Below are 25,816 nucleotides of genomic sequence, written 5' to 3' on the forward strand. Positions count from 1 at the left end.
CCAGGCTTTTCAAACCACTGATTTGCGGTGGCTCGACTACTACTGAATCTGTATCTTAGAGCCAAAATTCTTAATCGCCGATCTCCTCACTCTGTGGTCCCTATGTGACGTCCAGAACCCTTGCTCGGTGTCCTCGGCTTTCTTGATACTCGTTCACACTGCTGTTATACTGTTGATATTCCTAGAAACTTCTCTTAAAACAGCGGACACAAAGTCGTTAAAATAGCAAAGAACAAATCATTAAGTGGTAGAAGATGTATCGGCCGACCGCGCAAGAGATGGAGTAGCAATCTTCCATAGAGGCAACAGCCCGTCAATGAAAAAGCAAAATTGCTTATATAAAGGAAGAAAAGGAGTAAACTTTCCACCAACAACAAAACAATATTTAACAATAACTGTTTCATCGGTACATATTATGTCAATAACTACTAGGTACTAGGTCTACTTAGAAAGTTTATAACTGAAATGAGTCGATGTAAAGGTTAAAGTTCTTGCGGGTTAAAGTAAAAAGTCAAAAGTCTGAAAATAAATGATCAATATCGATATTACACTTATACAGCAAATTTGAAGAGTGAGAACATGTGAACCAAATTAACATTTATGATTCAAGAAAATTACTTCAACATGTTATGTATGTTCACAAAAGCATATGATTAGCCCTCTCACAGCAAGATAGACAACCTCAATAGTCAAAATTTTAATTTATTAAACTTAATATATTACGAGCTTTAAGTAAATATGCATAATAAAACAGATTCATGGAACTCATTAGACAACTAAATAAACTTTCTTCTCTGTAGTTTTTGTACTGTTTTTATTTACACGGATGACATGCTATTTTTCTGATAATTGTTCACACTTACTGCTTGAGAGAATACGGTAAATAATCTTCACCAAATCCGAATAAAAGGAAAGTATTTCCTATATTGTTATTTATGGAATCATTTTCTTTCGACGTATACAGGATGATCAATTAACTTTTCTAACAATATTGTACATATGTACATAAATATAAAGCTCCCCGTTGCTAGCAGTAAATTTTGTTTCACCAATACACATTTACTCTGTTTTTCTTTATTTACTTTTAAGCCCGAGAATTTACTCTATAATGACAAAATAATGTCTTTTTACAATTCTTCAGTGCTTATTCCAAGTATATTTTGTACAAAGTTGGGTATAGGCAATATCCTTTTTTTGAATTTTTTTATGCGAAATCGTGATGTTATATTTTAATTTGTGATGATCTCTAAAACCTCAAGAAATTATTATGAGATTCTCGGTGACATCAATGCTAAAGTTGAAAGAGGCAAAGTTGAACATGTAGCAAATGCTTTTGGAGTAGGCGTTGAAACGAACGTGGAAAACTACTTCTTCACTTATGGTCATAAAAAATACGCCTTATAAACTTTATCCTCGACGAATATAGGTACACGTGAAAATCACCCCAAGATAGGAATAATAATAAAATCGTATGAAACCAGATGAATTATATATTACTCATTCAGAGATCTCAAAATATGTCTTGATCAATTGAAACCCTTTTTTGGCCAGGTTAGCCTTGGAAACAATTGTAATCACTCAACTGACATTCTGTAACGTTAAAATGTTTGTTAACGTCACACTGTCAGTTACTATTACGTTTATTTTCCCATGCATGTTTACATATTTGAGATCTATCAAATTTTCTATTCTTAATGTAAGATTGATATTCACTTATTCTAACATTTAATAGTATTGATGACCTAAATAAAAATGATTGCATTCGCAAGGTATTTTATAAATACAATTCTTTGTTCTTTCTTGTTCATTGTTAGGTTTCGTTATAGATAAAATAGATCTCAATGTGTTGGTTGTTTTGAATGTTGTTAAAATATTAAATTTTATTTCCTTTTATTATCTTTTAAGCTTTTCTGATAATCCTTTTATGTAGGGTTTCGTTATTTTCCTCGTCTGATTCCTTGTGTATGCTGTAGGATCTTGTTCTAAGTTGTTCTGTTCCATTTGGTCGATTGTTAAAAATTCCTTATTTATAAACGATAAAGGATAATCATTTTTAAATAAAACAGATGTTAACAAATGTTTCTCCTCTAAGAATGAATTTTCATTAGAACAAGTAATTTTGGGTCTATCGTATAAAGATTTAATGATTAGACCTGATTCTTATATGCAGTATCGTTCTTAGAGGAGAACATAAGGTTCTTAGAGATTAAAACATCGATGAAAGGTAGTGTGTTGTTATATTACTTTTTCAGGGTAAATGTTATTGTCTCTTCTTTATCGTTTATATTATCCAGGAATGTGTCCAACAACTCTGATCCATGGATTTTAAATTTTGTTTAGAAATAATAATAATAATATTTTGTTTTAAAATCTTCCATAAATATATCGGCTAATAATGGAGATAAACTAGAGCTCATTGCTAGACCAAAATGTTGTTTATAGAATTCATTATTTAGTTGAAAATAGGCATTATCAGTACATAATGTCAATAATTCCATTATAGCTAATTCATATGAGGATTCTCAGAAAAACCTAAAAAGATAGAAAATAAATTCAACATTTAAAACAAACACATTTTTTTTATTGTATAATGGCTTAGGCATAGCCAATTAGCCAGACAAACACATTGAGATCTATTTTATCTAAAACTAAACCTAACAATGAACAAAAAAGAGCAAAGAATTATATTTATAAAATAGCCTGTGATCATTTTAATTTAGGTGAAACATCAATACCATTAAATGTTAGAATGAGTGAACATCAATCTTATATTAAAAATAGAGAAGTTGATAGATCTCTAATATGTAAGTATGTTGTAATTGCTTTAAGATGCCACAAGAAAATATCTTGAGAACAATCTTCTTCTTAGAGTGCCATATCCCTACAGAACGTCGGCGACTACCATGCTTATAATATTGTTATACTGATCTCGGTCTTGCGCTACGTGTAGCAATTGATCCGCTGTCAAACCTGTCCACTGCCGCAAATTCCTCAACCAAGAGAGTTTCTTCCGTCCTATCCATTTCTTTCCTTCGATTTTACCGTTGAGAATTAGCCGAAGGAACTCATATCTTGGTCCTCTGATTATATGTCCAAGATATTCTAGTTTACGCCTCTTAATAATATTTAATAGAGTTCGTTGATGTCCCATTCTTCGAAGAACTTCTTCGTTTCTGGTTCTGCTAGTCCATGGAGTTTTTAGTATCCTTCGATACAACCACATCTCAAACGCCTCGATTTTATTCATGATATCGGCGTTTTTTAAAGTCCAAGTTTCACATCCATACAAAAGTACAGACCACACGTAACATCTTGTAAACTTTTCACGGATTTCCAAATTTAATGAGTTATTGGATAATAGAGGCTTGAATTTTTGAAATGAGTTTCTTGCCTGTTCAATTCTACATCGAATTTCGAAGGATGGATCCAGATTTTGGGTAATCCAACATCCAAGGTATTTGAATCTCTGAACTCTCTGCAGCGGTTGTTGGTTTAATATCAGTTGGGTTGCGCCGATGTCCACTTTACTGGTCACCATGTATTTAGTTTTATCGATATTTATCGACAGTCCCCAATTTGTGCATTCCATGTCAACTCTATTGATTAGCTCCTGCAGATCGTCGATGTTTTCAGCTAGAATCACAGTATCGTCTGCGTACCGTATATTGTTAATTAATTCTCCTCCTATGATAATTCCTTTTTGATCTTTTAAAGCTTCCCTAAATAGATTCTCAGAATACACGTTAAAGAGGGTGGGAGACAGTACACAGCTCTGTCTTACGCCTCGTTCAATACTGATTGGCTTTGATTCTCTGTTGTTGGTATTAATAATGGCAGTTTGGTTCCAGTAAAGTTTGGCAATAAGTTTGATGTCTTTCTCATCTAGTTGGATGCTCTGCAAGGCGGTAATTAATCTGGTATGCTGAACGCGATCAAATGCCATTCAAAATCAATGAAGCACATATATACGGGTTTTCTTACCTCCCAACATCGTTGAAGGAGTGTTTGCATAGAAAATAGTGCTTCTCTAGTTCCAAGGCATCTCCGGAACCCGAACTGCTCTTGACTAATTATTTCTTCGCACTTGTTAATTCGGTTTAGAAGAATATGCAACAGTATTTTAACGGCATGGCTCATTAAACTAATGAGTCTACAATCGCTACATTTCTTAACGTTTGGTTTCTTAGGTAGAGGAATAAAGATCGATTTTAACCAGTCCGATGGAATTTCACTGGTATCATATATTTGATTGAAAAGTACAGTGAGTTCTTTTATATTGTCATTTGAGAGTAATTTTAGCCATTCGCTATATATTTGATCTGGTCCACTGGCTTTGTTGTTTTTGGCTTGGTGTATGGCTTTTTCCACTTCAGCTTTTAAGATTGATGGTCCTGTATTTGCACTTAAGTTAGGTAGTGATCCTCGATCATCCTTAAATAATGCTTTAATGTAGTTTTCCCATTCCTCCATTACTTCGTCTTCTAGGGATAGTGCATGACCTTCATTATTCGTTAATGTTATGGGTGTATTTTTTTGTGTACTGTAACTTCTTTTATTTTCTTATGTGTGTTAAAATCGTCATGTTTTCGTTGCAAGTCTCTGAGTTATTTCTATTTTTAAGCTGTCTTCTTTCGTCCATCATTTCGATTATTTCATCTTTCATCCACGCTTGCTTTTTATAATGGGTGACAGTTCCACTTTGCGTTGCTGTATCTGATACCAGTCTTTATGTTATCCCATCTTTCTTCGACTGTTGGTACATTGTATACTTGTGTGATGTTGTCTCGAATTTTTTCGTTCATTGTCTGCTCAAAGTGATGTTTAAATTCTTCTTCTTTTAGTTTTTGTCTATCGTATTTCTTTGTAATGGAAGGCTTTTTGATTGTCTTTAATTTTAGGTTGATTCTAGATGCCAGTAAATTGTGATCGGTGGCTGCGTCGGCACTTGGATATGTCTTAGTACATTTACATGAGTTTCGAAATCTATTGTTAATCATGATATAATCTTATTATATCATGTTAATCATGATGTAATATTGAGAACAATATTAGACTATATACTATTTTTTTTTATATAATTTTGATAAATATATATGTTCTTGAAGAGTTCTTGATTTTCCCGTTTTAAAACCGGCTTATGATGCTGTCTCTATTTGATTTTATTCTTTTTTGAATCTGTTTTTTACTAAACAATTTACAATTTATTTACTTAAACTTAAAATATGTATATTGTAGGTAAGTTATAGATCAGAAAAAAACATTTGTTTGATACTTACTTTTTATTTCCGAATTTTTACTATTTCGGATTAAAAATTTTCCTTTTTCTCTCTTTTTTTTTTCTAAATTCTTAGAATTATTCCTATAAAAAGACTATTAAACGAAGATATTTTTAACTTTTTAATGATATGTAAGCAATAATCACAACATCTATACAATTGTAAATTATGTTTCAAATAATTACAAAAATGCTTCTAAGTATCTATTTTGGTCGCTTTATAATAATCGTCTAATGTCAATTTACTCTTATTTACTTTATCATTTTATAAATTTATTCATTTTATTTAATGTTTGCGGTAAAAGTTTGTTGTTTATTACAAAGTACTTGGTAAAGCAAATAATTTAAAATATTGTAAAAAACATTTTAATAATAAGGCACGCGTTCACAATGCTCTGTTGGTGTACAGGGTGTCCCAAATTGGTATGTTTTGCAGGGTATACCGAGAAGTAGAGGAGATAGAAAATAAGTGGTTTAGATGCTATGACTTATTTTTTCGCTAAAGTAATGATCAGCCAATCAAATCATCAAAAGGTTGCCACATCAGGGAGATACATGGTGATCATTGAAAAGTGTCGAGGGATATAATTATATCTTCTTTATTAAAAAAATTAAAAAATATATTGGAACTTTTGATAGATATATTAAGGTTACGTAGGTATGTATTTTTAAAAATCTATTTATTTTTTTATTTCTTATGAAATAATACTACTTCTAGAGTATTAACAGCAAATTTGAAGTAAATTTGAGCAATACTAGCGGAGTTATAGATATTTGAATACCGCGCGATCTGTACATGGCAATCTCATTTTAAAAACTTCATAGGCGTTTTTCCCGAAACATTATTTTGCCGCTCGTTAGGCAAGATTTCTCGAGAATGAACCGATCGATTTTGGTGAAACTTTGCACAGTTCATCTTTATAGGATGTAGCATTTGTAAATTCCTTGGTATATATTGAAATCCCCTCGTATATGAATTAAAACACCGAAGAATAATTTCCATGTATTTTTGTTTCCTATCGCACAAGTTAAGTATTTTCAGTTCCTCTTTGCATCGCGGAGTTAAAATAAACCATTTTAGAGTTTCTTTATATTTCACAGATGCGTTTTTCCTCGGTATTTCTTTTGATCGAAGCCGCTTTTTAGATATTTTGCGCGTTGCAAATAGACAGAAATATTCTCGTTTATATGTTTTATTTATACTTATATAAGTTACATAATCTTACTATAAGTTGGGAAGCGAATGATTTTTAAGAATTAACTCACTCTCGCTAAGGCGGCTGTCGGTTGCAGTTGCTTACAGTGTTAGTCAAAATTTTTCTTTAAATTTGTAATACCTTCGTCCTTCGTCTTTTTTTATGGGATTAAAGGACGAAGGGATTAAGTTAATAGTTACAGTTAAAAGTATTTACTGACTCTCGCTAAGGTCATTGTTATGAGCGGTTGACTTGAGCGTTTGTCCAAATTTCACGTCGAATTTGTAATGTTTTCTCATTCATTGTCCTTTTTCATGGAAATCTAGTGTGTAGTGGCAGTTAATAGTAGCAGTTCAATGTGTAGTTGCAGTCTAAGTGAGATTTTGAAAGATAACCACATTTTGCCATTGTGTTCAGTTCTACCTGTTCCAGTTTTTTAAAGAGAAAAGTTTCCAAAATTTGTGTTCCAGAGTCCCAATTTCAACCTCAATGTAATAAGAAGCATTTTAAAACCTAATTCGCAGTGTGAGATGTTTTTTGTTCCAGTGGCAAACATTTTAGTAAGTTCAGTTTCCACCTCCAGAAGTTTTAGTAAATTTTAGTGAAATCAAGGTAACTTTTTTTGTTTTAAACTTTCAAAGTAAAAATAGACATTTTTTAAATAATAATAATTGCTTTCATTAAAATTTAGGAATTTGTAATAATTAAAATTATATGTCTTAAGGGTGTCGTTAGCTCTCATTTTAATTGATGTTTTAAAATTTTATGTTGACATATGACAGCTAGCTTTATTATTTTTGACATTAGTTTGTTTTGGTTTTTTAAAGAACGTTAACCTCTCTATGAATAGTGTCATTTTAAAGATATTTCTTTATTTGTAACAATTTTTTTTGTAAGTTTTGTAACACCTCCCACTTGTAAACAGAGTTTGTAAACGGATAGAACATATTTAATAAGTTTTTTCTTCTTTATTATTTTGGTCTAAATCTTTGTAACCATTTATATCGTAATTATTTTTGCATTATCTGTACATGTAACTGTTTGTGGAGAGACAGTAATAAACGTTTAATTTATTTCTCTGAACCAATTTTTTTATTTATTTAGAAAAAAAAGTTTTTAACCCCTTTTTGAGTTTCATTTAAAAAGATATATTTATCATTTCTAATAATTATTTCAATAGTTACAACTAGTTGTTGAAATCGTTATAATTTGGCACCTCGATGCGGCGTCCTTATTTTAAATAGCTAGAGGTCCTTCCTGGTGTTTTGTTTGTCCATTTGTTCCAGGAGATTCATGTAAGCACCCCTTTGTTTAATTTTTTTTGTAGTTGCTCCAATCCCCTTGCCATTCACTTATCCACGACCCAGCTACTCCAAATAAACCCTGAGTGCCGTTCACATAAGTTTTGTTTATTTTGCTTGCCCTATCTCCACCTCCAATAACTCCTGTCCCCAATTTTCAACCCATCATAGTAATACCCTATGTGGTAAGCAAAATATTTCGTTACAAGGATTGTTTCGTGATTGAACGCAGAGATTGAAAAAAAATTAAATTTAAACTTTTTGAATAAGTTTGAATGAAATTTCGTCTCATATTTTTTAGAATTTTTCCGATTCTCATCGTTTTTAAAACATTTTCTTCATATTAATGAAGAACGAGTCGACCGATTCAAAATCGCGAAACAATACTCTAAAGATGGGCTGTGCAGTTTCAGCAAAATCGGTCGATCCGTTCCTCAGAAATCATGCCTAACGCACGGAAAAACTGAGAGCGCACTTAGCGACCGCGCGATATGCAAATCTCAATAACTCCGGTAATATTGCTCGAATATTCTTCAAATTTGGTGTGAATACTCTTGAATTACTATACGTTCATATGAAATAAAATGAATCGATTTTTGAAAATACAAGACGTATGTAACCTCTTAAGAAAGGGTTCAGTGGCGTACAAAATTTTTTTTTTTTAGGTAGTCTAGCTAAGGAAATATAATACAAACTTATGTTTTTTATATGGGACACCCTATATATTTTGACATTTTTCGTTTACATTTTTAATTTTCTTTCACCAGACTTAGCTTATATCTATTTTCAGTCGTTGGAGTTAGTGTGCAAATAAATTGTTTATTTGGTATCACGTTAAAAACACTAGAAAAAAAACACATTCGATTATGCGGATACTAATCACACACGCAAGAATGCTTTCTAATCATTATTCCTTAGTGTTAAAGTAAGCTTTATAATTATTGTTTTTTAAAAATCCCCCAAATAAAAAATCAGGAGGATTTAGTTCTGGTGAACGAGGACCATAAGCTTCAATCTACCGATTATGAAATTTTTAAATAGTTTCCAACGAATTATATCCGGCAGCAGCTAGTGTATCGTCAAATACATGATAAACTAATTTATTATGCTTGACAAAATAACTAACATTAAAACCGACTCGCCCTTACCTCATGATCCCCTCAACTACGTTAGGATTTGAGTCATTTCAATATAATTCATTGTGTCAGTTAATTATTCCTACACTATATATACGAACTTAATCGTTTGGTATAATTTTTGTTGGACACATTGATATATCAAGACTGGTCCTGAATTTTCTTTAGTTTCAATAAATCAATAGTTATAACAAAAAGTAATATTAGTCAAAATTCACAACTGGCCCTGTATATTAATAAAAGATGAGAGCAGATAATTTTTAATAAGCATTTGTTATTTTCCATAGGGGTCTCCGTACGAAGTTGGAGTATCTGCAGTTCGTCATGATTCACCCTGTATAGTAATAATATATCAGCTATATGTTACGCTACTGAATGTTTGTTCATGTTTTTCTTGATAATTCTAAGCGATTGCTATGTTTAAGTCATCTTTCTGGTCCAATTCCCAACAAACACAAAACAATAGTTAAATTGAAAAACTCGAAACAACAAACGTTGTTATATAAAATTTAATTTGTTATATAAAATAGATAATAATAGTGAAAGACTGTTTCAGTAGTCAAGATTTTGTTGCGCAGAAAATCAAGGGTTATTGAATATTGAAATAATTATAGTAGTAATACAGTTATTTAATCATATTAAAGTTATTTTCGATTTAATAAAATAAAACAGTGTACGAATAGAAAGAAAGAAAAATGAATATCAGAACTTCAACATTTCCTCTTCGTTTACGACAGAAAGGCTAAAGAAAATGATGTGATTTTAGGAGTGATTCTTTTATTGCATGAGAAATTTGAAAATTACTTAGAAGACATCGAGTACATTATATCAGTCACATCATTCTGAAATATTTTAGGATCTCTTTACCATTCTGAGTGTACTAACTTGACTTCTTTTGGAGAGAGACAATATCAGAGGCGGATAGGGCATGTAATGCGGATGGAACAAAATGACCCAGCTAGAAAAAAGTTTCTTAATAGACCCACTGGTTAGAGAAGAAGCGAAAGACCCAGAACAAGGTTCCCTGATAACATCGATGAAGACATAAGAAATATGGGAATACGTGCTTGGCGGAGGAAGGCGATGGATAGGGACAAATTGGAGAGAAATTCTTGAGAAGGCTAGAACCCTCGCAGGGTTGTAAAGCCAGAATGATGATGATGATGATGAATATGAGAGGCTACCTTGTCAGAATTCTATGGAGCCTCATTTTTATAGTCTGTTCTATTTCCTTACAAAACGTTCTCCATGATTCCCTTTTTGCCCTTCGCTTCCTGCGTTCCTTATTATATTCAGTTACAACTTTGGAATAATCGCTCCATTTATCTGATCTTTTGGCAAAATTAAATTTTCGGCTGACTTCTGTCCTTAGATTTACAACATTATCATTCCACCAGCTTAATTTTTTGTTGGAATTCCTCACTATCTCCGGATAATTGTTTTCGAACGCTGACATGACAACTTCTTGAAATTGTTTGGCGCCTATATTAGATCCATTGTATTCCTTATCATCCCTTTAACACTATCTCAACAATATTCCACGTCTGCTTGATATGCTTCCCAGTTTATTTTATGGGGGTTAGTCTTGATAAGCTTCCCTGATAGGGTCATTAGCTATTATTTCAAAACAATGTGTCGATGATCTGAGCCAGAGATCTCACCTGACACATACCATTTTTAACAATTCTATACACGTCAGCTGTGCCCACTGTTATATCAAGTATCTCTTTTATTTGTGTTCATACCCAGATCAGATGGTGTGCTATCGCATCACAGCCGATGATCAATGCAGTCCATTTTCTCCACAATTTCTCACTAGCTGTTTCAAGCCCTTGGTGGTAATTGTTTGGGATTATCATATTATGGGAGGTGTGCTGATGCGAGAATTATCTCCTTCATACTTCCTGCCTCTATAGTCTTGTTGTTTAATCTCTGGAACAAAGATTCAACAGATAAGACATTATACATGTCTTCGAGACTTGGGCAGATTGGCTTTATGGAGGGGAATTCTTGATAAGTTCTAATTCTAATTATATTATTTATAGGCCAAATCGGACATTGTATCAAAATAAAATTGGCCTCGCAAAATACCCGTGAGAGAATTCTCACGAGCTATTGTATCGAAATCCGTAATAATATACAGAGCATTATGTTTAAAATAAGGAAGTTTTAGTCAACTTCTGATATCACCGGAAGTGACAAGAGGCTCTAAATATTTTAGAATAATTGGGCATATCCAAAAACCCATATCCTAACGGTTAATTTTAGGTCTAATTTAAGAACATACAAAAAATCACACTGTATCAGCTGTCTTCCAATACCCAGAGATCTTTTATTTTGTGCTTGTAGTACATCCAGTGCTGCCTTATCAAAGCTACATCGAACCTTCTTATAGCAACAGTAAGTTCTGCCGAAGCTGCCTAACTACGCTGAAGGTTTGCCTGCATAACTCTGATTGGATCCTTTGAGGCTTCTGATGGTTTTGAAGAATATCTTTTTAATTTTGTAATATACATTGAAATGAGCAGTTTGTCTTAAAGTTTCGTCATGATGCCTTGATTTTGTCTCTTTACACGGGTCCTGATAATTGTTTCACGAGCTTCTTTCTCGGGGACGCAGGTGATGACCAGGGAACCCTTGGACATATTAATACGATCGACTACATTTAGGTTCCTCCCTACAGTCCCTCCGTAGTCCTCACAACCTCAGTAGTAAATTTTTTTTGTATACTCAGTACAAATTACCCACAGGGCGCCTGCGCTAAATGATGTTTTATGAAAATGCCGAAGTTAAATATTATATTTATGGGATTAAGCCACAACTTACTTAGTGTAGAAGTTGATTCGGACTTCCGATAGGAGCCTTATCCACTGCTTACTGTGTGCTCCAGATCGTTGATGATAATGTCTCTTTAAGCCTGATTTAGTTAAGTATCAGGATAGTGTCTATGTGCCACCGTCATCCTGAATACTCTTGTCACATTGCTATATGACCTAGTATGCTTGCTAGAGTTCTTTGTTTTTTTAGCGAATCTTTATTGCGGGGGTAGTGGTTTCTTCCGAGGCTCCTTTTTCTCTATGGTTTTGTCGATACCTTTGGTTTTACCTTTTTCCCTAAGATTTTGTCGATTTACTATGATCTATGTCCCAGCAGAAATTTTTACCTCTCTTGATCCTGTTTTGTTGAGCTCCAGAGAGGTGTTTTTGCCTTTCATTTGCATTTCAGAGCCCTCTTATGAGCGGTCTCTTTTCTCAATCATCTTGTATATCTTTGTTTCGACGGATTGGGATGAAATACTGTCAGGCTAAGGCTATAATTACCCAGAGTTTGCTAACTCTCTTAGGCATTGCTCAAGGCAACACTTTCTCCCCTGTATCATACAACGAATCTGACCTTATGATGAGCCAGTTGTAATGCAACTGTCTGTGATTTGCCTGTATTTAAAATTATTATATATCAAAATATTTTATATAAGTTGGTTATAACTTGCAATTCCTATAAACCAATTTTCATAAATATCGTGTAAATAGTTAAGATACGTTAAGTCACGTAAAGGCCGGTTTTCACGCTACGTCTTATTGTACGTTTTGTTGGATAGGACAAATCCTATACAATAAAACGTGGCATGTAAACAGCAAAACGTACGTCTTGTCGAATCGAAATGAAATCCAAGGTCAGATCGTAGAAATGAGGAAAGAAGCATAGTTTTGCGAGAACTGATAGGATAAAACGTTACGTGAAAATACATGTTCCAACAAGTCGTCCGATCTTGACTTATTTGACGACTAGTTCCACTGCAGTTCGTTTCATTTTTCCCAAAAAAAGCCTAATAATGTCAGATTTGCGGCAATGCACCCACGATTTTCTCGGGGAATTTATTGAATTGTATAAAAGTTTTTAAGTAGTTATGTTTTAAAATCAAGTAAATTGCATTACAGGTTTCAGGAATTATTTGGCTTAACGCTGGTTTGGATATTATGATTGTGAACTCCAAGTCCTTGACGCTGCGTCCTGTTGTAAGATATCTGAGAGTTGCTGTGAGTCTTTCATGGGGTGTAATGGCTTTTCTCATGAGGTGTCTTATTTCACTATGTATGGTGTTACCAACTTTAGCAATTGACAATAGGCTGATGTGTCCATTCGCAAATAATTGCGCCAGTCATCTGGTTCGCCTTTTTTAGTAACGAGACGTGGGAATACTGGCTTCTTTTTAGAAGCCCACTCTCTTGACCATCTTGTCTTTTCCCTCTTCATCCCCTTTTTCCTCAGTCGTAGTATCTTTATAGTTGAAAAAATTAAAGAAAGCAGCCGTGTTTCCTCCATAATAAAAAAAACACTAAACAAACTTCACACAACTCAAGACTCTGAATTAGAAATGAGGTAGAAAACGGAAGGAAAAACGTAGACAAAACGTACATTTTGTCGTACGTTTTATATGATCCACAAAACGTACAATAAGACGTAGTGTGAAAACGGGCCTTTAAGCACGATTACTTTGTATCGTGTGTGAGATGAATATAATTAGAACGTTTTTCAAATTCAGACTCGTCTTCACTTCCTGAAATAGTGGCAGTCCCTTAATCTGGGGAATTCCATCCGAATCATCTTGCAAAGGATAGTAGAAGAACACAACATGGCCTTAAGCAAAATTCTTTCAACTAACGACGGAAACTTTGGTACTCAAATGTATTACATGAAACTATGAAAAAGAAGAAACGAACGATGAACACATGAAAAAACATCAAAAGAACTTTAATTAAAAGAAATAACATGAAAGGAGTAAAAATCATGGCAAGAAATAGGAGAAAATAAAAAAAATCTAGTAATATCGGACGGGATTCTATGCATGCAGGTAATTAATGCGTGTAATTAGCAGCATCGGCATTGCTAACTTTTGCAATTTAAACGCAACAAGGTTCACTTTGCTCCACTGGAACCTACATGTGATGTATTATGATGATATAAGCAGTGTATTATAGGTTGTAAGTACAGTAGAAAATCACAAGAAAAAGATTTCTGCAGCTCATAAGCTAGGTGCAGTTCAACAACCAGAGTGGTATCGCATCTATTTACATATTCCTACTAGAGTTAAACTTAGAGTTTTAACTCACAAAGACGTCTAGATAAATATTATAAAATTATAATTTTTGATAGATAAAGATATAGAGCTAGATAGACAGCATTAAGGCTCTAGTCATACCAACCTTTGGCTTGACGCAGTCCAAACAGTTGTTTAGATATAAAACAGAAAAGAAATTGCTTCCTTTAACGAAATAGAAAGCAGATTTAACGCAATAAATATGCGATATTATACAAAAAAAAGTTAACTTTGCCAAGAGGAAGATATTTTGAAGGGACAAAAGAACATGTTTTACATCACCAGATTATTTAATAATATATCCATTACTTCTAGATTAGTAGCTAAGAGTCAAAAACAAAATAACCTATTAAGATATCTTGTATCAGAAATTTACGAACAATGTTAAAGGAAAAAATTAACTATTAGATTTATACGATCGATTATACTGTATTTGGATAACACAATAATAATGTTTACTATGTAATATGTATGCGGAAAGTGTATCTACCATGGACGTATAAACACAGATGGACTCAGTTATTTACATAAAAATGTGAAGTGAAGCCAAAATTATTTGACTAGGTCACATTCTCAGCACCTTCAAATGTTGTCACATTTTTTTATTAAAATATCTTATTCACGTATCGCTGAAAATATTACTATATTTATTTTATACTCTACAGGTGCTATCAAACCAAAATAATAATTTATTACTTATATTAATATATTTAATTGTAATTAAAACATCAAGTGTGCACATAGTGTGCATATCATTTAATAATAGCGTATAACAGATATCAACCAATTATTTTATATGTAGAAGTACTGAAACCTATTTATTAATGGCAACGGTGTTTACATTTCTCTGTCTTATGGCTCTACGTCAAACCAGAGAAAAACCCAACACAGAGAAGCGACAGCTCTTTGAAGTTACGTGGCCAAGCCGCCAATGACAGCTAACAACCAGAAAATTAATAGTCAGTGGGCATATCACACAATATAAATTCTTCGAGCGTAGGCGCAAAATTTCGGGCCAATGTTTTTTAAATGCATTCATTTTTTCCGAATCCTGAAAAAACTAATAAGTATTTTTGAAAAATTTAAACGCAGAGTGAAAGACTACATTATTACTGAGGGCCGAAAGTCCCTGAAAACTTCTATAATATTTATTTTAATAAGTTACAGGGGTGAAAGAAAAAGAGAAAATTTAGTGTGATTTTTAATTTGAAATATCTCATTCAAAAAAACTTTTTGTTTATTCTAAGGGACTTTCGGCCCTCGGTAATAATGTAATCTTTCATTCTGTATTTAAATTTTTCAAAAATATTTGTTAGTTTTCTCAGGATTCGAAAAAAAAAATGATTGCATTTAATTATCGTTATGAATCGTATTATATGAAAATATTGAAGGTACTGCGTCATGCGCCAATGTTTTTCTTCTATTTCCTTTTACAATAACATTATCTTCAAAATGCAGTTCACAAATCCTATAATTATTATAAAGTGAATCCATTTTGAATAACAAATCTTCTCGTCTGCAAGCTTCTATCCACACTTTGGCACTACAAATTTTTAACAGAACAAATTTTAAACAAAGAACTTTGTCTGTATTTATAAATAATACTTTATTACTTACAATTATAAGAGTATTAGCACTGTTATTCTATGGTATTAGTATATTCTAAGTATATTGTAAGTAATGAAATATTTAACTTTTGTCAATATCTAATCTTAATAAATTTTCAGTTTTCTCCTGATGAAGTCACAAAAGTGTCACTAAATATTGAGATATACAACAAATAAAGTTTTAATATTTTTTATTTGTAATTCCCATTTAAAACTCCTAAATATTTTATGTATTTCGATCCATATATTTGATCTTTTTTATTTATATTTAACGAATTAAAAATTGGCAGAAAACTTTTGTATATAGCAAAAAGTAGATGAGTACCTATTTAGTTTTTTCATAATTTAATGTAAGTTTGTTTATTTGCAACCATGTTTTTGCAATTTTGAAGTCTTGTTCTGTTGGAATTTTAAGATTTTCCCAATTATCGGTCTAATTATGTTTCCAACAATTTTTAGTTTGAGCATTTTAGTAATTTCTTTGTTTCGTTTAAGAGCGTAGACGCAAAATTTCAGGCCAATGCTTTTTAACATTTTTTTGGAATCCTGAGAAAACTAACAAATATTTTTGTAAAATTTAAACACAGAATGAAAGATTACATTATTACCGAGGGCCGAAAGTCCCTTAGAATAAACAAAAAGTTTTTTTGAATGAGATATTTGAAATTAAAAATCACACTAAATTTTCTCTTTTTTTTTCACCCCTGTAACTTATTAAAATAAACATTATAAAAGTTTTCGGGGACTTTTGGCCCTCAGTAATAATGTGGTCTTTCATTCTGCTTTTAAATTTTTCAAAAATACTTATTAGTTTTTTCAGGATTCGAAAAAAATGAATACATTTAAAAAACATTTGCCCCAAATTTTGCGCCTACGCTCTTAAATCAAATATTCCCGTGTATAAAACCCTCTATATATTTTTATTTCTTAAAAATACTATATTCGTATTGTTATTGTCTTCGAGCGCGCCGACATTTGGCCACCATCTGTTGATTTTTTGACCTAGCCTTCGGAGACTTGCGTCTTTCAATAAAAGAAAAAGCACTGTCACCAAATTTAATGTTTTCAGTTTGAACTAGGTATCCCTTGGCAGACCAAAGTTTATTTTTTTATAGCTCGGACAGACACGTCGGCGTCGGCTTACTGTTCGAAAGTCAAACCAATACTATTATGTAATTAGTAATAACTAATAATAATTACAAAGCAATAGTAATTACCTGTTATTATTCTTAGGAAATCTAAATAAACTTATTCCTTTTCCTGTCACAGATGAACATCCGCGAATCGCACAAATATATCCAGCCATTTTAAATATAAATTAAACTTTTAACTATAAACTATAACTATAAACTTATATATTTAACTATAAACTATAACTATAACCTTTTAACTATAAATAAATTATATAAATGGTCAAATGCACTTGTTGCGTCGAGTATTTACCATAGACGCCTACGGACTATCGAATACAACCAGAATTAAAGAATAAGCACGTGTTTTTGACAGTAATACAACCAGAATCGGGCATGCGTATACAAAAATGGTACCCGCTTTTGGACCGCTGTGTCGCTTCTATGTGTCTCTGTTATTCTAGGGTCAAACTTCAAATGCTGTTCCATGTCATGTCCATGTTTATTTACTTTTTACCCAAGATGAGGAAAATAATACTTAAAAAAAAAAATATTATGTTTTTCGATATTTTGGCTGTATTTTAAGTGATATTTGTAAATAGTGAAATAAATAAATTATAATAATGGTGCTACAGTTTTGCATTTGCAAAAAAAACGAAATGTTTACATCCCAATGTCTCATTTAATTTGTAGGTACTGTTTGTTTACATTATTTAAGATGACGAACTGAGGAAGCCTGTGTGTTTACATTTTAAAATATGTCTTTCATAGGCGTACCATTGGGTTTATTCATATCAATTAATGTATTGAACAAGATATTAGTTCATGAAATTAGTATAGATATTTTTAAATTGTAAGTAGACATCATCTGATTAAAAAGATCTGTTTAGTAGCTTTTTAATTTAATATTTCTCATGAATTAACAATAAATTAGTGAAATGAATAAAACTCATTTATTTTTCTATGTAGGTTTCCAAATAATATTGATTAATGATGAAACTTACTCTAAACTTCAACAGAGAAAACAGTATAAAAACCTTTCAAAAGCATCCTTTTTGGTTATTTAAACTTGTAAGGAAGCTGAAAAATATTTCAGATTTTTTAATAAAACTATAAATATCTACAACAGACGAGTTAAAAACCTTATGAATATTTTGATTAATAAAACCATAAAAAATGTCGCAAAATCAATCTATGAGCATTTTGGTGACCATATGTATGATGAAGATGCAATCGATGGTCACTCTATGCAACTTTTAAAATTGGTTCTTGAGAATTATTTTAAAATTGGAATTCATCATGAAACAAGGACTACTTTAGATGCTAACACCGTGCGCATAAGAAGCGTTCTTACTAAGACTGTTTTATTTCGCAATCAATAAAAATTAATTTCTATACCAACATCTTCTATTATGTCTATTTACCATTTTTACTTTAATATTTCTGTTCGCTAAATAGCTTTCCAATAATTTATACATTTTCACGCCTACTTTTTAATAAGTAGGTATATTTGCAAATAATTTTATGTCAAATGCCAGCAAGAGCTTTGGAATGATCAATAAATAATTTTGTAGCAGAAACCCTTACTACGAGGAATCTATTCGTATTGTATTAAAACAAATTTGTCACAATTTGAAAAAATATGTTTTAACACATTATCAATAAATATAGGTATGTACTTAAAGTTGACAAATGTATATTTTTTAATTGTTTTTTTATCGTAGGATTATTTGATACCTATTAAAAAATTAACTTGAGCTCAAATATATTTTATTGTATTAATTTTAAAGCAAATAAAATTGTATTTTATTTTTTCTATAAAAACGTGTTTTTATACATTATTACTACTTCCAATTATTAACGTCTGAATAATTATCCCCGCGAGTAAAAATTCAAGCACGCTTATGCTCATTGAGGAAGTATCACAGTCTATCGATACCCGTTTTACTCCCCTTTACCCTCTTGTCCAGGAATATCGAAGCTTCAAAACAGTGTGTGTTTAAGCTTAAGGTATCTTATTGCTGGGTCCATCTATGTTTATACGTCCATGGTATCTACTAATGGTCGGAAATAATTTTTAATCACCACGAATAGATTTATACATTTACGTCAGACCTTGCACGTAATTCTATATCAATCTGAGGTATTACATTATATCATTGAAGAAAAACATTGACATTGTTACTTTAACGGATACCTATATAGTTGTCAATGTTGTACACAACGTAAACTGATTATGATTAACGAGGCATGTACTTCTCATTACCAAAACAAACTATTGAATTTTGTTTTGTTGTCTAGAAGTAGAATGATTCATATACACATATTTGTTTTGTAATGCATCAAAAAGCTATGTATTATTATTTAATAATTAAATTGATATATTGGTATTGCCTGATTAGAACTAAAGGCTAGTAAATTTACAGGAACAGGAATTACAAAAATTTACATAAATTATAATATTTAATTTTTGATAGTTGAAAAAAAACAAGATTTATATATATATATATATATATATATATATATATATATATATATATATATATATATATATATATATATATTGAACCCATGTTCTATCCTTCTATTGTTGGATGTAGGTCTCCCCCAGTTCTCTCCATCTTTCCCTATCTTGAGCTGTTCTCTGCCATGTGGGACCTCCTTGTTTCCTGCTGTCATCTTTCCACCTCATTTGTGGTCTGTCTATTGATCTCTTTGCATTGTATGAACGCCACTTTTCGATGGCATTGTTCCATCGTCCGTCTTAGAGACATTCATGGTATCCAGCCCATTTCCATTTCAGTTTTGCTGATTGTTCTATCGCGTCTACTGTCTTTGTTCTGGTTCTGATCCACTGGTTACGTTTTCTATCTTTAAGTGATATACCCAACATTTGTCTCTCCATCGCTCTTTGTGCCTTCCTTATCCTATCCAAATTGGCCTGTGTAAATGTCCATGTCTGTGCTCCGTAGGTGAGCACCGGTATTATACAGGAGTTATATACCTTGCTTCGTAAGTATAGAGGGATTGTTTGATTTATTAGAACGTAAGAAAGTTTGCCGAACGCTGCCCATCCCATTCTTACTCGTCTCGATATTTCGGCTGTTTGATTTTCTCTGTTAGCTCTGATTGCTTGTCCTAGATATATATATATATATATATATATATATATATATATATATATATATATATATATATATATATATATATATATATATATATATGTATACTCATTTACCTGTTCTATTTTTTCTGTTTGTATTTTTATTGCCTCTTGGTCTTCCGTGTTTGTCATTACTTTTGTTTTGTTGAAGTTAATTTTTAGGCCTTTTTGCAGTGATTTTTCATGAAGTTCATTCAGCATTAATTCTAGTTCTTGTCGTTCCGAGGAGATCAGGAGTATATCATCCGCATATCTAAGGTGATTTAGGTACTTTCCGTTAATACATATTCCTCTGTTTTCCCAATCTGTTGATTTTTTATATCTTCGAGGGTCAAGGTAAACAGTTTAGGTGAAATTATATCGCCTTGTCGGACTCCTCGTTTAACTTTTATATTATCCGTGTAAATATAAATATAAATATAAATATATAAAATATAAATAATATAAATATATATATATATATATATATATATATATATATATATATATATATATATATATATATATATATATATATCACAAAAACTAAATAAATAGTAGGTACAAAATAATATCTTTAAAAATAACTAGGTATATAATTGAATAATATCTTGATATTATTCTTATGTAATAATAATATCTTGAATATATTGGATATAATAATATCTTGAATAATCTTCTCAACAATGAATGAAGTAAAAAAATAAATCATCGTCGTCATCTCTGCAATGACAATAAGCTCAACCTTTGCAGAGTTGGCATTTCACCCATTTCTCATCATGCTTGTCATTGGAGTATGGCTGGAAATAATATAAACACTGATCATCATCATCATCCGACGAGCTCAACTATGACTCCTTTTTTTTCTTCGAATCGTTCTTTTGACCTTATTGGCATTCTTTTTCCTTACTTTAGCTGTCTCTTCTTCAAGTGCGATCTTCTCTAGTGTTTCTGTTAATATAGCTGCTTTTCTCTTTCTTCTATTTGTAATATTGTTCTTAGTAGTCGTAGGAGCTTTTGGAAAGGGGCAAATACTATCCAATAGCTCATTAGAAGTATTTTGTCGAAAACTTGTCGGTTTCTCTAGTTGTTGTAACTGTTTTGGACGCTGTTCCATTCTCGCCAGTTCCATCAGATATAGATTAAAGTGGTTCTTTAGAGGTAGACGGCAGTGATGGCACAGGTTCTCTTGTGGCAAATTTAACCAGCGTAAGATTATATGGCTTGCCAGTGGGTAAATATGGTGCAAACTTGTACTCTTTTAAATATATCCCTATTAAAAGGAAATATACCAGTAACTTAAAACCACTTAGTATATTGGCTGGATAAGTATTGGGTAGTGCTTCAGCGACACAAGTCCAGATAAACAATAAATGGTCATAGTTTGACCGTGATTATTCTTTATCCAAGCATCCATACAATTATTCAGATAATATTGTAGTGGTCCGTAGACACTACGCTATAAGGGCTATTTGTACGATGTGTGTGGAGAGAAAGACAGAAGAACAATGCCCGTTTGTCGACAAAAGTCAATAGTTTGAAGACCTAGGTGCAATCTATGGTTGCCGTGTACAAGTTGTACCTTATTTTCAGGGGATGGCTTAGTATACCTTGCAAAATAGTTCATGAAGATTAAAAAAGTGTCTATGTCTATCCAGCCCGAACCATTAGCTTTCCCGATTGAACCTACTGGAGCTCAAGTAATGAAGTATGGTTTGAACCACTTCCTTGGGAATATCAACATTGGTGAAACCGTATTCCCTATTGTATTTAAAGCCAGGCAAAAAGTTACTAACGTACCTTTTTCCGCAGACGTAACGGCTCCTACTTGTTTTGTCTCCTTTTTAACACAATTTTGCTCGGCTTTTGCAAAGTAGAAACCCCTGTCTCATCTAAATTGTATATATTTGCAGGCTCAAATCTGTCCCTCTCCATCGCTCGGATTAAATTGTAAAAAAAATTATCAAAATTTCTTCTTTTTCAAGTTCCGCTCCTATCGGAGATTGGAAATCATTCTGGCAATTATAATTTTGTTGGTTACGCGCGTGAATAGTTCAATTGAACTGCATCCAAACCATTCACGGAGATTGCGTAGCCACGAGATTTTACGTCTTCCTACGCTTCTTCTGCCTTTGATCTTTCCCTGCATTATATTCCTTAGTAGTTCGTATACATTCATTTACCCTGTTAAAATTTATACCCTTGCGTGACTTGTCGCTTCTGGTACTCTTATTGATAAGGTGAATTTCCTCTTCATGAAATTAGAAAACCAATTCATTGATGCCATTTTCGTAAAGTGCCACTATTCTGGAACCTTTAAGTTTTTCTTTAAGCAAAATTTATAGGACAAAGAACGAACGTCAGTTGGTGTAAGTCCATAATACAGCTCCGCCGAATTTTGTATATATTTGCACAATATTTATTTCATCTTCCACTGGTAATACTTAGTTTTGTGAATTGTAATCAACGTTAGAATTCTTAATGCCGCTTTTAATTTTTTTAATGTATCTGCGCAGAGTCAGATGACAAATTTTAAATTGCCTGTTCTAATAGAGTTTTTCGAAGGACTTTCCGTTTTTCTTATGTTCTGGAACGTGGCAAATATCTGTAAACCAAAATATAAAATTAAGTTAATTCAATTTGTGTATAATTTTGCATGGGAACAATTGTAACATTGTTATAATTGTCTCCCATCAGAGGGTTACAAATGTCCACGTTCTTAATTTTGTCGAAAAACAATAATTCTACAAGAAAGCTTTTAATTTTGTCCCTTGTAACTTTTACATTGAATACTACAACAGTCATGGAACGTACAATGATATTTTTCAAAGCACTTGCAGCACATTTGCTTTCCTTTTTAACAAAATAAATATAGTAATCAGATATAACATACCCATCTAAAATTTGCACAACTTGCGCGTTGAACTTACACAAGAAAAGAGAGAGGACTAACGCCCATTTAATAAACCTTCGCAAAGTGAAGCCAGTTTTGATGTGGCCGCCATGTTTTGGTTGGTGCCTGTACGTTGCCCACTGTATGTTATGTTCAAGAAGTGATTATATCAGTGTTCAATTATAAATTTTGAAAAAATCTATTTATTAATATATATCCATTATTCTCAATCTACTGAAGAAATAAAATATGGTTTAGGCTTCAGTTAATTTCACATGATTACGCGTCCCTTCTCTTTCCTTGTCTAACCCGCTGAATTTACAGCACTATGCGTCTTTTATGTCAACCTCAAAGTGACGCCAAATCTGAATCATCCCAACAATGAATATGGCTACTGTTATAATTGTGCCATGTTACAACTAAACAATTTACTCGATATATTAATATTTTATATTATTTCATAGTAATCTACTTTTGATTGACCTTACTATTATATAAAAATCTAAATAATCATTCTCATCGCACTACATAATTTACTTTTATATTATAAATATTTTTTTAGTATGGAAAAGATACTCCGAAACAAGTATTCGAAATGAAAAAGGCACCAAGCGTAACCGAAAGTATAGGAGAAGAGTTAACATCTAACCCGGCCAAGTGCCATGACCATAAGAAAACAAAAGCGTCCGTAACCAGGTCCAACCAAGAAAAGAAGTTAAAAAATACGTTTGGCTGGGCCAGAACTGATGTTATATTTATGTTAATATGTTGTGTGTTTTTAGCTTCGTTAAGTTTTTCTATTTTTATTGAAGCATTTCAGACATTGGTTCATATCGACCATCATGACGAGATGCATCATTCCATATCGGTTTTATGTTTAGGTAAGAAAATTGACTTTTAGATTTAAATTTAAAAAAAACAACAACAAAAAAAGTATATTTACATTTTCTCTGAAACTTTTTTTTTTATTTTAGGAGCATGTGGCTTATTACTCAACGGAGTATGCTACCTGTTGATTGGTGGATATACATTCCATCAAGGAAGTTTTCTTTATGTAACAGAAAGCGGAAATGTAGTTTTAAGTAAAATAGTAGTTGACCAGTCTTTGCAGCAAGGTGCAAGACGATTATCAAGAAGCAAAACTATCCATCCTATGATCGCAAATCAAAAACAAAGGCAAGGATTTTGGGAAATGACCAGAGATGTAAACGGTAAGTGTACAACAGACTTGATTATTTTATAATGGTAGATTGCTGGAGCAGTCATTATTTGGGAGCTGGTTCTTTCAATTTTAAGTAGCTAAGAGATAATAATAACACACCTTGTGACACAGATAATAATAACACACACGTACTGCACTCGCTGAAGGTGCTGCGCTGGAATATCAGCCGGTGGTCACTCAAGCGGGACGACCGAGGCAGCGCATGAAAAGTCTATAAACGAAAACATTTTGCGCTTCTAGTACAAGGTGACGAACCTCGGTTGAGAAACAATCGGCTATCGACAACATCTGTATGCAGAATTTTGGAGGGATTACCTAGAAATTCAAGTGTCTGAACAGCGAATAGTAGATAAATATCGTGTAATTATAAGAAATAATTTTATCCCGGAGACTAGACGCGATACCATCAGAAGCGAAGTCGAGCATGAGATTCATAACCAAGAGCTAGTTGTAGATCAAGTCTTTAATGAACTCCCCAATAAGCAGATTCCTGAGCTTCATATACAAGAACCTCAACCTGTTAATACACAGCAGGACAATGAGTTGCACGATTTCCTGGTAAGTGAAATGGCACGTGCAGTATAAGAGTTTATTGGGACAAACCAACTTAGCAGACAACTGCTACCAAAAATAAACTATTTTAAGAACCTACGTGCAAATTGTGAATACTGAAGTCCTTCCCAATTATATCGTGGAAGCCCATACATTAGAATATTTGCTGCTATTAGAATGCTGTTTTACTGTGTAGCAACAGCAACTGCTAACATTATGGGCATTAAGATCAGAACACGACGGGGTACTAATATCGGAAGGACTAAAAACAGAATTGCACCCTGGAAAAAACGACTGCTAAGGAAAATTGAATTATTGCGTAGGGATATTGGACAAATTACAGAATACATCCGAGGAGTAAGAAGTAGAAAAGTAATTAAAACAGCTGAAGTAATAATTCAGAACACTCCAAGACACTCACAACATACAGATAACAACACGGAATAACGATAACATGGAAATAGTCCCACCACAGCTTAGTTCTTTTGATTCCATATCGTAGGTAGCTAGGATGAGTGAATTTTAGAGGGAGTGTGAGCCGTACGGCTAAATCTGATTTTCGTATGGTATTTTTGCCGGGGAGATCCTTTCGGACAAGTTCCGGTGTCAATTGCATCTTTAACCTTGTTTTAAGTAGCTAGTATCGATGTACACTAGCCCAGGGGGACCGACGGCTTTATGTGCCCTACAAGTATGATGAATGGCTTGTATAATTTTTAGAAATGAAAATGTCATTGTTAGTGCCGTACTTAGGACATGTGATGAGAGGGCAAAAATACACATTATTACAACTTATTATGCAAGGCAAAATTATGCACGAGCAAAATTAGAACACAGCATAAGTAAAACACAGTTCAGTTTTAGGTCAAATATGTCTGGATCAACAGAAAGATGTTTACGCCTGTTTTATCGACTATCAGAAAGCATTCGATACTATCAAACATGGCAAACTCATAGAACTATTACATCTTACAGGACTTGACACTAAGGAGATCCAGATTATAAAAATCTATATTGGAATCAAACAGCACACATGAAGAATGGACATATGGTGAGTGAAAACGTAACCATTTTGAAAGGGGTTAGACAGGGCTGTATTCTTTCGCCACTGCTTTTTAACCTGTACACGGAACAAATATTTCTAGATGCACTGGAAGAGTACAACGAGGGCATCAAGATTAATGGCGTACCAATAAGTAATTTTCGATATGCAGATGATACTGTTATACTGGCCCATAACATCGAAAATTTACAGATGATGCTA

General features: G+C 32.6%; 1 protein-coding gene across 7 annotated transcripts in view; it reads left to right on the forward strand.

The window, feature by feature from the left end:
- Window positions 1-25,816, forward strand: part of ZnT77C (Zinc transporter 77C) — a 102,537-nt gene that overhangs the window by 65,137 nt on the left and 11,584 nt on the right. For all 7 annotated transcript variants that reach the window (XM_072520411.1, XM_072520410.1, XM_072520414.1 and 4 more), the window contains exons 3-4: window positions 23,341-23,659; window positions 23,753-23,989. In XM_072520411.1, the coding sequence (XP_072376512.1) occupies window positions 23,341-23,659; window positions 23,753-23,989 (556 nt within the window). The remainder of the gene's footprint in view (window positions 1-23,340; window positions 23,660-23,752; window positions 23,990-25,816) is intronic.

The sequence above is a fragment of the Diabrotica undecimpunctata genome, chromosome 1 (assembly GCF_040954645.1).
Source record: "Diabrotica undecimpunctata isolate CICGRU chromosome 1, icDiaUnde3, whole genome shotgun sequence".
NCBI lineage: Eukaryota > Metazoa > Arthropoda > Insecta > Coleoptera > Chrysomelidae > Diabrotica > Diabrotica undecimpunctata.